General features: G+C 38.9%; 1 protein-coding gene across 1 annotated transcript in view; it reads left to right on the top strand.

Moving 5' to 3' along the window:
* The window catches only part of myo10 (myosin X), a 132,191-nt gene that overhangs the window by 24,243 nt on the left and 91,943 nt on the right, over positions 1-16,005 (top strand). The window contains exon 2 of the mRNA XM_066687486.1: positions 8,307-8,405. Within this exon, the coding sequence (XP_066543583.1) occupies positions 8,307-8,405 (99 nt within the window). The remainder of the gene's footprint in view (positions 1-8,306; positions 8,406-16,005) is intronic.

The raw sequence follows: 16,005 nt of genomic DNA, 5'->3' as shown, positions 1-16,005 counted from the left end.
TCAGGTAATAGTCAGAAATCGGCATAATTAAGCTTTTTTTTTATCAGACTCAATTAAAGGCCCAAGGTGTTTTTATACTTCGCAAATCCTGGAACAAGTTTTGGTTTTGGTGAAATTGCAAAACACAAAAAACATTTCCTATTGAGAAATTCTAATAACCATCCAGCTTTTCTGGAATTAATACTACTTAATTTGTACAGTGCCTATACAGTGAATCATGATCTAATTTGATCTAACTTATTTATTTCATATTTAAGTCAGAATCCTGATAAATTCATTTTTCTGTGTGGTTCTTATTGCAGACATGCAAAGATAGTCTGGATTATATTCTTCTATTCTTTTGTCTCTGCCATTGCAGCTCCCAAAAGTGCAACAATTCAAGTTTAGTTCGCGGGCTGTTTCTCCCTTACCAAAGTGCCTGAATGTCTTTCCTGTCTTTACACAGGGTTTCTGTCTGAACCGAGGCCCTATATTCAGACAAAGCACAATAAAATCAGCAGCTTCCTAATCCTAGCTCACCAACATGTCATAGCCACCATGTGTGATTGCACTGACATTTCATTCAATGTTTTTGCTCTGAGGCAGAGGAAGGCCAAAATTAAGCAGTGAAGATTTGTTTAAAGCCCAAGACTCTTTGCAAATTGTTCTTGGCTTTACTCTTGACCTTAGCTTAGGTATACCTTTTTTTGATATTTTATTATTTTAACATCTGTCTTTTTTCCACACAAATTCCACCAAAACCATAGCTCTACAACTTATTTTCTTTTTTCCTTTTTGCAACAATCAAAACTTTGGCACTCTTACTTTTTTGAAATGTACTGTTTTCAGAATACATTTTGGTCTCCACAAGTCATTTCACCCAGAATCTCTTTTGGATTTTTAAAACATTTGATTTCCATGAGAAATCATGAATGATTTCTCTTGCACTGGCTTTGAATACTTGGGAGAAATCATGAAGTTCTACAGTGTATACCATACAATGTTTAATTTAACTATTGGAAGTCGCCAGCCTTCCCTTGTTTTGTCTCTAAATTGTACAGTATCCCTTTTGTTACATGTTGCCGCACTTCATTGCTCGCTGCCACGAGTCGTATGAGAAAAGAACTAAAGAGTTCTAATTTAGAATGAATATTAATAATGGCATTCCATCAACCCCTTGAGTTGGTTAGAGATCCTCCGCTCCAAATGAAAGCTTACTAGCTGGAAGACAGTAATTGCAGCTGTGCCCAAAACAACTAGCTGTCCTGTTTAGCTTTTGAAACTGGAAAGTCCTGATTAAATTCAAATGTACCCTTTATATTTTAGAATTATATGCAAATGTATAGTTAGCATTAACATGACGTGGCAAAGCTGGGAGAGTGGTAAGTGAGGGTTCCCAGCTGATAACTAATGTCTGACTTGCCACTTTGCAAGCAAAGCAAAGGAGAGGTATTTCTGAACAGCAAGACTGCAGCACAAATTCGCTGTCACAGAATCGCTGCTTCAGTTCTAGCAGTGTGGGTGCAAAAGACTGTGCACAAGACACTTAGCAGTTTGCCCCTGGAGAACCAAGGCTGAATTTGCATTTTGCTGAAAAGTCTGCACACATTATCACCTGTGTGCGAATGAAGTAGGTTCTAGGTAGGTATACCCCCACCACTCCCCTCCCGCCCCAAAAGAGCATGTCAGTCAGCTTACAATAGCTCAAATCTGTAGACAAAGACAGACAATACAGCAATACAATAGTGGCTTTCATTCCACCTTAGGTGTTAATTACTTAATTGTAGTCATTATTAGGATAAGAATTCAAATCACCTGTTGATTCCAGGTCTTAATCACTAGCTAATTGAAAGCTATCTTTAAACCCTCAGGAATTGCCTGCAATTCTGAAGGACGGCAATGATCTTAACAAGAGGCACTGGTTTAGCTGAGCAGAACCGTTTTGTTTGTCCGTAAACATGCACTCATGAGACTACAGATAACATTCCCAGTTTGGCTAGAACAGTTTTCCCACTGGTGATTATATGATGGCATATCAAAAGACATCAGCAATGTTTGTGCCCAGCACAGACTGACCTGTCTGTAATAATAAACCGGAGGGTTTCCGCTCTCAAGGGAACTTTTTAATTCGCAGTCCAACAGAGTACATCTTGTAGGATAACAAATTAACCAGAAGCTATTGGGATTAAGATAGCATTGCTTATCTGCCAAGATTTCAGTGTCTCCTAGGCTAAGTTGTACAAAAAAATAAGACTAACTATACACAGTGTATTAGCTGTCAGTGGTTCTGTACATGTTTTTCAAGCATAATTATCCAAATGAATCACTCCAAAACTGTCTTTGGTTCATAATAGTTTTAATTTATTTATTTGTCTGTTTGTTTATTTTTTTCTTTCCTCCAAAGGCAGTCGGCTCTCTTCTTTCTCCTCTTGCAAGCTTGATGTGTGAGCTTAGGGGGCAGGGGTACAAAACCACTTAAACATACCATTAGCTATTTTTATATTTTGGAATATGGGGAGGGTGTTGGTTCATCTCCACAGACCACAGGAAAAATAATGGATCACATGTGTGTATTGGAAAGCAGTGTCTGTAGCTGCCTAGACAGTCAAACCATGTTTCAATAAACAAAAAGCCAACGGTTCTTTTTCAGACTAATTTCCTCCACCCACAGATAACCCCTCCCCCCTTTGCCTGTCACATGAGGGACTCCAGGCTAGATGAGGCATGGGCTCCTCACTGTTTACTGACCCAGCATTCTTTAAAATGATAGAAAATGTGAAACACAGAGCATCCCTTTTTGAAAACTGCTCAGTTGGCCGAAAAGGTTTTGTCGTTATGAAACCAGTCCTCTAAAATCATTTAAATAAATAAATGAAGCAGACAATGAGCAGGAAGGCACACCTGTCCTCTTGAGGGCCGTTGCTTACCTACCTCACAGGGGTAATATTTAAAATGCAAACGACTTTTGTTTCTGCATGTACTCTGGTTGGTGCGTGTTGTCAGCTGGCCCAGGTTCAAGGTCAATATACAGTTGGTTCACTTCCTCTACTGGTATCAAATACTACACTTTGATCCTTCACAGATTGTTTTAACAACTGGGCTGTTTGTAATCTCTAGTGCTAGTTAAATTATTATTATTATTATTATTATTTTTACGCTGAAGTGATATTTTAAAAGATATCTGTAGTTCAGCACCAAGATATGAAAAAATGGTCTTTAGTGACAGAGTAACTGATTGTAACTTCAGTTGACAAGGGTAAACAGTAATAGTTCAGTACCATTTTTCAGTATGTAAACAGCTGACAACAAATAGACAGTAAATCCAGTTCAGATGTATTTTTGTTTTCACATCCAATGGGCAAAACCAGGCACAGCTATTGAGCGCGTGATCCTGCATCATCGGCGTTGCCTCACAACACTGAATGAAAGCAGTGGTGTTACTGTGCAGGGGGACACATTAACATTGCTCAATCTGGTAATCATTAAACCAATTAGTCACCCGAGTAAAAGAGTACACTATCAGCGAATACACTGGATACACAGTAAGTTTGAAATTAAGTTCGGTGTTTAGGTTCAAGGTTGTACAGGTGCATTTTATTTATGGTTAAACATAAGCCAGGCTTTGTCTTGTTCTGTGGGTAATCTAGTGCAATACAGGATTATTTTCTCCCCTTTCTATTAAGACCATGAAGAAACTTTAGTGTACCTTTTTGAAGGGTAAAATAAACCCAAGCTTATCCTTTTAAGTGGTGTGTAGGGGTCTATTGACTCCAAGTGACTTCAGCAACACAAAAGGAAAGGGAAAAACAAAATGATAAGACTTGAAAGACACTAAGTAGGCTAAAGGTATAAAAGCAATAGACAAAAATATTTGTAGCAGCCATGGATTTCACTACACTATAACACTTCAGGCCTAAAACATTGTGAAATTTACAGTATATTGTATATTTACTGAAAAACTTTTATAGCATGATATTGCATCACTGTATTGGATGATTTTTTTTAAGGTTAAAATTGTATTTTTAATTAAACGTCTCCACACGCACACACACATACACACACAGCCCTGCCCAGAACTGGAAACCAAACCGGTGAATTTAAAATGTGTATTTTTATGAGACTGAGCTCTTTAGAGTGGTGTGACAAAGGTTTAATGCCATTTATTCAGAAGATGTCTCTTTCTCTTTCTCTTTTAAGGAACACAGAGTACTTCAGTAAACACACCCAGGAGTGCTGTATGTGCTTGTGGTGTCCATCTCTGTGTGATGCAGTTCAAATATAGATGCTGCTTTCCATAGCTATTTATTAGCACAGCAACAAGTTATACCCTTGTGTTAAGGTTCTCAAAGTGAAGATGTTCTTTTCAAAGTGTGCTTTAGGACGATGGAGATGAAGTCTGGAAGCAGTTACTTGCCCAAACAGGTGAAGGGAAGTATAAATATCTTCGTAATTGACAGGCAGGAAGTTATTTTTTGACAAGGGGTGGAAAGGGAAATTTATTATAGGATGGAGAGAGCTCCCATCTGGATGTATCCTGTAGCTAGTGGTTACTGTCTGCTGTGTGGGTTATGATAAATTGATGGCCCGATTCATTTGCTTACGTACATGGACTCCTATTTAAATTGCAGATAGGGATACAAGTAATCTACTTCATCATTCTTATTTGGGGCCTACATTTTAGTAGTGAGTGAAACCAGTTCACTTCCAATTGGGAAGCACACAGGAATGCATTGGGATTAAAGGCTCTATATAAATGCAACATATCATTATTTGCAGTCCCACGCTCCATTCTGACAGAATAAAGTATTTGCTCTGTAATGGTTGCCTTCATTTTTTTATTAACCCACCTCATTCTCATTGGTATTCTTATCACATTTTATTGTTTAAACACCAACTACTCGTTACTGTAACTACCTGCCAAACACTCTCCCGGCAAATTGCACAGCAAGCAAGTTTTATCACAAGATTGACACACACGGATCTGTTTTGTGCAAGAGAGCAAACAGAAGAAATAGCATGTTTTGTATGCCAGTGTACGTTTGTTTTAAAGCAAAACCATTGCACTTGTTTCACTGGGTCAGTGTCAGTTAATGCTGGCCTATCTTTCTCAAGAGTAAACTTACCTGTTTACCCGCCTGTGCTGTATTCTCCATGTCACATGCACCTCATTCAAAAGAGTCCTAAAATCTGTGAAACCTTATGAGGTTGAGCTTAAGCATTTTTTTGACTACTATGATATTTTCCCATTGATTGGTGCAGTAGTTGAATTGGGGAGGATCCTGTTGAATGACAATCAGAGCCATACAGATGGGTGTCATGTTCATCAATGTAGCAGCTGCCTGTTAATATGTGAATCAGCAGTGGGGTTTTGCAGGTGTGTGTGTGTGTCTGCCTGGCTTGCCTTCCTTCTTCAGTCTGCCAGAGGCCAACGCTGTTTGAGTTTGCAGGACAATAGAGGCTGTGTGCGCGTATGAGGGCTATTATCTGTTGGGGGGGAGACTCACTGACACACATCGACTGCAGAGAGAGAGAGAAAGGGAGAGACAGAGAGGCAGTCTCTTCATATCCTCAATGGCAGAGCACAAAGGATGTTGTTTCATGGCGTATGCCTGCAAGCCACAGCACCACTTCGGTTGTGGCTCTCTGATCAGTCAGTCTCAGAAGTGACTTCACTCGGTGGTAAATTAGCCTGACAACAAGACGCCTGACTGTGATTTTTGTTCTTCTTTTTTCTGTGAAATGCTGAGCACTCAGATGACCTATAACAGCTCAGTTTAGCCTCTAGTATTCATGCTGGTAGGCCTGTGAATTTAGAGCATTAGTTTTGATCTTAAGTTAGATCTTTTTGGATAATCTTTTTGGATAATATATATTTTCATATATTTAGAATACAATATTAACATAGAAATATATGATTATATGGGATGGTTTGTAATTGAATTATTTTTGGGCAATCACTTTGCTGTGCTTTTCCGTATTCATTTAAATAGAGTGACCCCAGTTTTCCACACAGTGAATGGATGGATTGTCTGAACATTAAGTAAAAAATCCTCTTTGTACTACTGCTTACCAGCATTAGGCAAATTGGTGTCAAGATGTGGTTTTCCACATTTTCACGTGGAGCCGCCTTGTGGAGCCGCCTCGTGGAGCCACATACAACTGTTTTAAGGAAAGTCCATTTGTCAAAGTTGTTATTGCCAACTAAGGAGCAAACTACTTAACAGTTTTAAATGTGTTTGTGCTGCTGTAGGCCTTGGGCGGTTGACTGGGGACTGAGCACTGCCACACTAATCTTCTAGTTAAAATCCATACCTGTGTCAATCGCTGTATAATTACTTCTCTTCTACAATAAAACAATGATATTTAATCTGTAAATATGTGCATGTCAGAGTACTATGAAACTATGTACTCTACTATGCACTATGAAAACTGCTATGCATGGCAACCCAAGAGGGAGACTGACAGAACAGTAGCAGTTTAGAGACATGATATGACTCTGTGGGTTTACTCTTGTCACCTACACGTACAGCTACACTGTGCATCCTTTAGTGTCTATTGCCTCACCCCCCTCGATCTTAATAACATGTTAGCGTCCGTGGCCACATTGACGCTTTCTTCATCTTCTTGTTCTTGTTCTTCTTCTTCTTCTTCTTCTTCTTCTTCTTCCCGAATTGCCTATGGGAATTGAATTCCTTTGGAAGATCCAGACCATATCAAAGCTTTGATTCAGGTGCCAGTTAAACCAGGGTACTTCACGGTGGGGTTTGTGTGAGGAAAAAGGAAGTTTTGATGAAGTCTTGTCCAAAAGACACGTTAGGATAGTAAGGTATGACCTTATGTATCTTCCCTAACTCGTATCACTTCCCATAGTGCTTATCGTCACTTGTTTAGGCTTGATTGTTTCATGCAGAGTTTGTGTGGTAGTCGGACAATCAGGGCTCTATGTCATTGACACCTGGATACCTCAGGAATCACTTGTTTCTTTCAGTCCAGGGTTTCTTCACTTTGAAAGGACTAAGTCAGTAGAAATGTCAAAGGTCATTTCCCCAGTGAGTTCAGAGGTTGTGAGTCTGACCAATCAATTTGCAAAGGACAGCACTGCTGCTTCATAAGCTTTTTACATTAGGGGGCCCGTGATGCAAATGGAGCAAATCAATTAGCAGTCTGTTATTACTCGTCAGGCAGAAACACATCTGGCTTTGCATTTAAAAAACTATATTGGGGCGCAAGCAAGACTGGACTATTTTAGTAACATTCCTACAGGATTTCAAAGGGATGAGCTAGCTTCATTCAACATGAGCAAAAAGTGCCTCAAAAAAATAAAAACTTCAGACAGGAATGAATGATACTAAAGTAAATAGTGTTGTCCAGGGGAGCAGAAAAATGTATGATAGTTATAGAAAACTCAGCCTGTAGGCCTTTTTTTTTTTTTTCACCTCACGTTTTTAATTGGTTTGAGCCACAAACTTTATAGGCACTCTGGGGGCCTGGATTACATCAAACATGGACCCAGTCTCCAGTGTAATCTGTAGATGAGTGTAGCCTCTGGCAAATAGACTTTCTTTGAGCTTCATATATGGATTCTGCATTTGGCGTGTGCCTCTATATTTTAACATTAACTGAGCGTGTGTTTACCCTCCCTTCTGTCCTCAGTGTGTATTGTGACTCTTGGGTTTGTGTTTTATCGAAATTCTAAAATGAAATCTTACTAAAATATGTCCTTCTTGGCTTCTTTTAGCCTAAGAAGGCCTACTTTACTACTTAAACTTTCTAAGTTTAAATCGTATTTCTGCAAAGTAAAACCACAGTTGAGATGTCTTGGGTGTCACATAATCGGACTCCGACACAAATGGTCATGTTCTGTAGCTTGACAAAGCCACACATTTAAACTTCTCTTCATAATATTTCATTAAAAAAATATATAATATCTCGATAAAGTAACATGTGCAGGCAATGATTAAATACAACAACTACACCGTTAAATATAGGAACATTAAACAAATTAAGACTATTGATTGCATATTCTGGATTTAGTGGTGTTATTTAAATTAGTTTACATATTTGTAAACTGGAGTTTCTTCAGATGATGCAATAAATCCAAGCTCTGAGTATTAATATGCTGAACAGACATTTTATTTCTGGTTGAAAACACAGAAACAAGCAAAGAAACAGATTAATGTGTCTAAGAATGAGTAGAGTTTGATATACTGGGGGACTACAAGCTTCTTTATATTGTTCATTAGCTTCTGCAACTACAACACATCAATAATATCAGAAGACGGTGAATGGAAGATGCTGAACTCTTTCCTGTGTCTTTGTGTTTCCAGGGAACCAGAGTGTGGCTGCGAGAGGATGGTCAGCACCTGCCCAGCACTGTTTCCTCATGCTCAGGGGGAGTGGTGGTGTTTACCACTGACTATGGACAGGTAAGTCTGCTATTTACACTCGCCTGCAGTACCTAACCTGAAAAAATGAAAAACGGAAATCCAACAAATCTTACTTTGTTTACCCGCCCTGTGAAGTGGCATGATGGTAGAGGCAGTGTCCTGATCCCATTTCCAGTCACCAGTGGAAGAATTGCATATCTGCCTTGTCTTCCTCTAAGTCATTTAAGTGTTAATTCTGGCCAGTGGAGAATGAGAGGATGAGAATCGGCAGCCTTGTCCAAATTGAGTGTAATAAAGGAGGAGCAATATGCCAGTTCTAAATTTACTCTACAAATTGGCAATCTGTAGTCAGCACTCTGTTTTTGATTTCCCTTTGGACACACACAATATGACTGCACAGTACCAATTGCAATAACATTGAATGTTTATATTGTTTTTTAATTTATTGACACTAAACATGTATCAACTGAAACAATGACCAACGAGTAACAAATGGAATAGTGTATTTGAAATCTCTGAAACGGGAGTTATTTTTATTCTGGCGTGAATACTAAACCATAAATAAATAACACATGACCTAGTTTCCATTTTATAAGTGCGCTGGACCCTGGCATTTGAGAAATGGTTATAATTGAGCGATGATGTGGCTCTGATTAATGCTTGTATGGCTTGGAAATGTGTACAGAGGGGTGTGTTGTCTTGCTTTACTCCTACAGTGAGGGAAAAAAGTATTTGATCCCCTTCTGATTTTGTATGTTTGCCAACTGACAAAGAAATGATCAGTCTATAATTTTAATGGTAGGTGTATTTTAACAGTGAGAGACAGAATAACAACAAAAAAATCCAGAAAAACGCATTTCAAAAAAGTTATAAACTGATTTGCATGTTAATGAGTGAAATAAGTATTTGACCCCTTCGACTTAGTACTTGGTGGCAAAACCCTTGTTGGCAATCACAGAGGTCAGACGTTTCTTGTAGTTGGCCACCAGGTTTGCACACATCTCAGGAGGGATTTTGTCCCACTCCTCTTTGCAGATCCTCTCCAAGTCATTAAGGTTTCGAGACTGACGTTTGGCAACTCGAACCTTCAGCTCCCTCCACAGATTTTCTATGGGATTAAGGTCTGGAGACTGGCTAGGCCACTCCAGGACCTTAATGTGCTTCTTCTTGAGCCACTCCTTTGTTGCCTTGGCTGTGTGTTTTGGGTCATTGTCATGCTGGAATATCCATCCACTACCCATTTTCAATGCCCTGGCTGAGGGAAGGAGGTTCTCACCCAAGAGTTGACGGTACATGGCCCCGTCCATCGTCCCTTTGATGCGGTGCAGTTGTCCTGTCCCCTTAGCAGAAAAACACCCCCAAAGCATAATGTTTCCACCTCCATGTTTGACGGTGGGGATGGTGTTCTTGGGGTCATTCCTCCTCCTCCAAACACGGCGAGTTGAGTTGATGCCAAAGAGCTCGATTTTGGTCTCATCTGACCACAACACTTTCACCCAGTTCTCCTCTGAATCATTCAGATGTTCATTGGCAAACTTCAGATGGGCCTGTACATGTGCTTTCTTGAGCAGGGGGACCTTGCGGGCGCTGCAGGATTTCAGTCCTTCACAGCGTAGTGTGTTACCAATTGTTTTCTTGGTGACTATGGTCCCAGCTGCCTTGCGATCATTAACAAGATCCTCCTGTGTAGTTCTGGGCTGATTCCTCACCGTTCTCATGATCAGCAAAACTCCGCAAGGTGAGATCTTACATGGAGCCCCAGACCGAGGGAGACTGACAGTTATTTTGTGTTTCTTCCATTTGCGAATAATCGCGCCAACTGTTGTCACCTTCTCACCAAGCTGCTTGGCGATGGTCTTGTAGCCCATTCCAGCCTTGTGTAGGTCTACAATCTTGTCCCTGACATCCTTGGACAGCTCTTTGGTCTTGGCCATGGTGGAGAGTTTGGAATCTGATTGATTGATTGCTTCTGGCTCCCAGGTGTCTTTTATACAGGTAACGAGCTGAGATTAGGAGCACTCCCTTTAAGAGAGTGCTCCTAATCTCAGCTCATTACCTATATAAAAGACACCTGGGAGCCAGAAATCTTGCTGATTGATAGGGGATCAAATACTTATTTCACTCATTAACATGCAAATCAATTTATAACTTTTTTGAAATGCGTTTTTCTGGATTTTTTTGTTGTTATTCTGTCTCTCACTGTTAAAATACACCTACCATTAAAATTATAGACTGATAATTTCTTTGTCAGTGGGCAAATGTACAAAATCAGCAGGGGATCAAATACTTTTTTCCCTCACTGTAACACACCTGAAAGTGTTTAACTGCATTGCAACCCATGGTTTCTGCACCAAACATGTCTTGTGGGCTATTGTTTTTGTGGAAAAAGACTTTTGGAAAACATCCCCCTAAACAAAAGCGGTAATGGTTAGTGAAGCTGATGTTCATTTTTTAAAAGAAGCAAAATATACTTCATTCAGCCAGGCTCACTAAACAGAAGTTTTTAATCATGTGTTCAAATACCTTGTATGAAATACATACAGAAATGGTCACAGTAGCAAGAGACCATGTACCATATATTACCAGTCACTGAATGTTATCTGAGACTTTTGCAAGAAACTGGCCAACCGTACATTGTCCTTAGTGAATAAATGTGGTTCAGGACACACAGTGTAGTGCACCACAGAAAGAAAGCCAGAGACCAATCAAATCCACAACCTTTTTGGAATTCACACCTACAGGGTTCTGTGGACAGTGGACATTGTTGGTGGCATTTGTGTTTTTCTTCTGTTACCACATCCTTTAACCATTACTGTGAGGGTTATGTTATGCAATTCCAAGTAGGTAATGTGACGTACACTGCGCTGGTCTTTTGTTCCTGGTAGCCCTTCTCAAAAGCTTTGTGATAAGCATTGGACATGTGGCATCTGAGAATCAACACAGTGGAGAACAAAATCAAACAAAAAGGGAAGCAAATCGCTCACAAAGGGATTATTTTACGGTGGATATTTAATGTTATTACAGAACCTCTAGATGCAGAAACCATTTATTATTGAAGCTCACATCAGTCAAAATATTTGTCTTACAACAATGCCACTCAATGGGGTTTGTAGAGGTATTGTTTTTAAGATAGATGTTGCGAATTGTGTCCGTGAATGGGAGATGAGTGAGCAGCATTAAGGACAATGCACACACTGTGTATCTTTTACTGACGATAAAGGGATCATTCATTTGAAATTTGACACATGAAGGTAACTTTCACAAGCTACAGCCTTGCACAACAATACCTGCCACTTTAGAATTGCAAGGGGATCACTACTTTATATTGCTTTTGTTTGATACAGATTTACTTTTACAGTTTTATTCATATCCATCCTGGGATTGTGGTGAAGGCCAAAGGGTGTTTCAAGTTACCATTGGGATTAATAGTGTGATTTTCAAAAATAAGTTGGTTGAAAAGTATTTTCTAAATCCTTATTTGGGTCACTTGATTAATATTGGTCTTGAATCAAGAATATGAAGCAGATGTTTCATTTTGGTCAATGTCTTATCCTGCTCCTTCGAAAATAATTTTGTATGTGTTAATTTTGAGTGACAGCACAGGCCAATAGACTAGCCACCTCTCAGCAGCACCACCACTGAGTGATAAATGTATTATATGGGATCATTGTTAATGATTAGTCATTAAGTGGCTTTTAAAGGAGGCTGGAGGACTGAAATACAGGTGACAAATCCAAGTCCTGAAAAACACGAGGCACACATCATAGAAACATACATAGACCAAGTCAAACAACCCTGAATACAAAATCCATTCATCATATTTGCCTTAGCAATTCCTGTGATTTTTCATTATTTATATTACACTGAATGGCTCTGTCAAATTGCTCTCCTTCTGCATTATAAGCAGGTGGGTTTGTGGCAACATGTAGGGCTAAGTTAGGATAAATAAAGGTGTGTAAATGCAAACGTCTTGAAGGTGAACTAATAACCATCGCAGATGCCCTGTTTAAATGGGTAAACTCGGCCCTGCATGAAACCCTACACTGCTGTTTACACTTCAAACCATTGTAGACTACATGTGTCCAGTCCAGTTATCCTACATTGTAGCATACTGAATGGAGTTTGACATTACACTTAGTTAGGTATTAGTGCAAATAGTAGGTTTTCTTGTTGAGCTCTGTGGGTAAATAAGAGGTATCGAGGCCTAGTACAGTAGTGGGTAACCTTGGTCCTAGAGGGCATCAGTCAGTCATGCAGATTGTGTTGTTTTGTAGGTCTCTTTGCTGCCACAGCTGCACTACTAACAATATGGAGATCTAGAGAGGTTCGTTAGGATCCCCCAGTCAATGCCTCCCAGGGACTTATGCAATCAGTGGTGACATCTTACTGGTGGTAAGAAGCCCTGACTTTAGTCCCATCTGTGTTCTTAATGAGTTAATGGGACTGCTTCATTGCCTAATTGAACCCATTTAAGTTTTAAACCATTTGTTATTTAAAAGGTTCCTTTGGATGCTGAGAGCCTTCAGAGACTGGAGTTGTTTAATGTTCAAAGAAAACTAAAGACTAAAGCTTTCCTTGCATGCCATGTTAAATCACACTTTTCTATGGACAATTTGCATGAATGGTATTGCTTAGCACCCTCCATTTATTCCAGTATTACTTGTTACAGTACAATTGTTATATAATGTTGTAAATATGTATTTACTATTATGTACTGTTTTAAGGCATGTGCATCACAAAGGCACCTGCCAGATGATTCAATTAAAATAAAAAAGACATCAAACAGACAGATCTCACAATACAGAAAACAGAAACTAAACGAGACTCAGACAATATGAGAGTTCAACAAATTAAATTAGACAAAGCCAGCACTCCTTTTAATGTCTGTGGTATATTATATTTGCTGCAATGCTCTTGCTTTTTTTTGTGTTTCAACAACATTTATGGTAAAGCACAGCAGTGGTCTCCCCCAGAAATGTCGGCAGAAACTGATTAAACCCTGGAAAAGGCTGATGTTTAAAATGACTGTGGGTGTGTTTCAGTCCTGATTGGTGGTTCCTTCTCGTGTGGCTGTAAGGTGACACTGAAGCACCTGTTAGCTAGGAGATCCCAGAATGATATGAAAGCAGAACGGAGTCCAGATGCTGTCCATTGTCCTTCCCTGCCGGCCTCACCTTACCTCAGTTATTGATGCCTTACTGTTAAAAGAAAAGCCCATTACCTAAAGAGGTCAGGCTGAGCTTTGCAGGAGAGTCTGGTTGAGTTACCACCATGGGACCCTGGAGTAGATTTAGACCAGTTCATGTTGTTTTTTGTAAATCATTTAGAGAAGAAATACAATCTACAACAAGGATGTTGTTATTAGTTATAAATTCAGTTGGAACACGATATGTGTGTATGTCACATAAAACGACATTGCGCCATCGCTGCTTTTTGTTTCGTATGTTGTGAAAGTTGATCACAGAGCAACCTTTTGTGAAAGTTGAAGTATTCAGTCAACTGGTCAACCAACTAGTTTGGATTTGCCCTTTAACACAGTCCGGTATTGAAGGGGGCTTGGTGAAATACAGTGGGCTCGTTTCTGAGCTTTTTCAGATGTTTGGCAGGGGAAAGCCTACTCTATGATTGGACAGATAAACAAACAAGGATTCAGGACAATAGAAGAGTAAAAGTATGTTACTGAAGTGTGCACAGGCACTTGCTGATTCAATATATATATATATATATGTTTCCTCCGACATTATTATTATTATTATTATTATTATTATTATTATTATTATTATTATTATTATTATTATTATTTATTTCATATTATTTTATCCAAGGCGACTTACAAAATATAAGCGCAATACAAAGTGCAAGAATACAGTTAAGTACAAGGCATCGTAAAGACATGCTTCTTAGGTTGATTGGCTACTCTAAATTGCCATATACTCATGTGCATGTGCATGTGTGTGTGTGTGTCTCGCCAACCCCTCTGGCCAGCACGGTTTTCACTTAACGATCCCTTATTGGAAGGGATGCACTCATCCTGCAGTGGATTGATGAAGACTGATGGATGGATAGCTGGATGTATGGATGTATCACAGTTTCACTCTGCAGAACATTGTTTTAAAAAATAAAAACACATATATTTTACATTTATATTTTAAAAACAAAAGTACAAATATTATAACTGTCGTAGCAATTTTGTAAACCTGGAACATAAGTTAGATATATCTTATTATAGCCTAAATCATACTTTATAATAGCAGGAAAGAAAATGGAACTGCCCTGCTCCCGAGTCTTGTAATTGTGGTTGCTGCATGCGTCAGTTCATTCTTTCCTGGGTTGCCTTATTAGTATCCTGTTTAAAAGAGGGTTATTCTTTCGGCATCTGTTTCTTGGCTTAATTCCCAAAGTAGTGATTCTGTTGTGTCTCAGCAATTAAGTACTGTCTGTATCTGAAGAGTTATCAACGGATATCATTTCCCTAATTGGAAAAATAATTAGGGCCAAATGGAGCCTAATCTCTTCAGAAGCCTGTTTCGTCGGGCCGCAGACCAGACTGCCTTACCTTCTTAAGAAGTTAATCTTAGAAGACTTGGTACTGACCTCCATGAAACCTCCACAACAGCTTAGTTGTTTGGTCTAACACAAAGGCGGTATAAACAAGGTAGGCTGGTAAACAAGACCCAGTAGCCTGGAATGCAATGATTATAGGTTTAAATTCCCTATAATATATATCTTTGCCAGGATGAAAAATTAAGAAAAGAGAATTAAAAAAAGGTGGGTGGAGAGAGAACTCCACTGAATTTAATGATGGCATTCTTTGGGTAATTGTATTTTACTGTTTTGTTTATTTAATATTTGCAAAGAATCAGAGGAAATAGCTGCATTCTGATTACATTTAGGACAGACATTTGTAATGTTTGATGCCTTGTTTTTAACTGTATTCTTGCACTTTGTATTGCACTTATGTTGTAAGTTGCCCTGGATAAGGGCATCTGCCAAGAAATAATAATAATAATAATAATAATAATAATAATAATAATAATAATAATAATAATATTCCCTGGATAGCATTGAAATTCTGGGGCTCTGTCATTAGGTAACTATTTATTTCCCTGTCAAAGGCATGATTTTAGGTTATTCCCAAACCACTAGATGTTCATGTGTACTGTAGTGATGTACCAACCACTTTCAATTGCATTTAGCATTTTGTTAATATAGTGTTACAAAGCGATATCAATACGCCACCACTATAGTGCCTAGATAACCACAAATTGATAAACTAACCTTGTGTGATACCAGTGAAATCTAACTAATCTAACTAATCCTTCAAATAGGCTATACATTTTTCTTTTTTCTTTTTATATTCAGGGTGAACCCAGTACTGAACATGTAAAGCCAAAGCTGAATAGTGAATGGCTAATGCAAAAGCAGTACTGGAAAGCCCATTGTGTAATTTATATTTAAACAGCTGTCACATGCAACATATAGTAGGTGCATTGAAAAGGCAAGTGTTTGGGAATTAGTGAGATGAGAAGTAAACAAATCTGAGACAACAGAGAAGATGATCGCCTTCAAATGGAGAGCTAAAATGCATAACCACTGTGAGGAGCTGCAACAGACAGCGAACAGAGTTTAATCCATTCTT

The sequence above is a fragment of the Amia ocellicauda genome, chromosome 2 (genome assembly GCF_036373705.1).
Source record: "Amia ocellicauda isolate fAmiCal2 chromosome 2, fAmiCal2.hap1, whole genome shotgun sequence".
Taxonomy (NCBI): Eukaryota; Metazoa; Chordata; class Actinopteri; order Amiiformes; family Amiidae; genus Amia; species Amia ocellicauda.
This window is presented reverse-complemented; position numbering and strand designations above follow the sequence as displayed.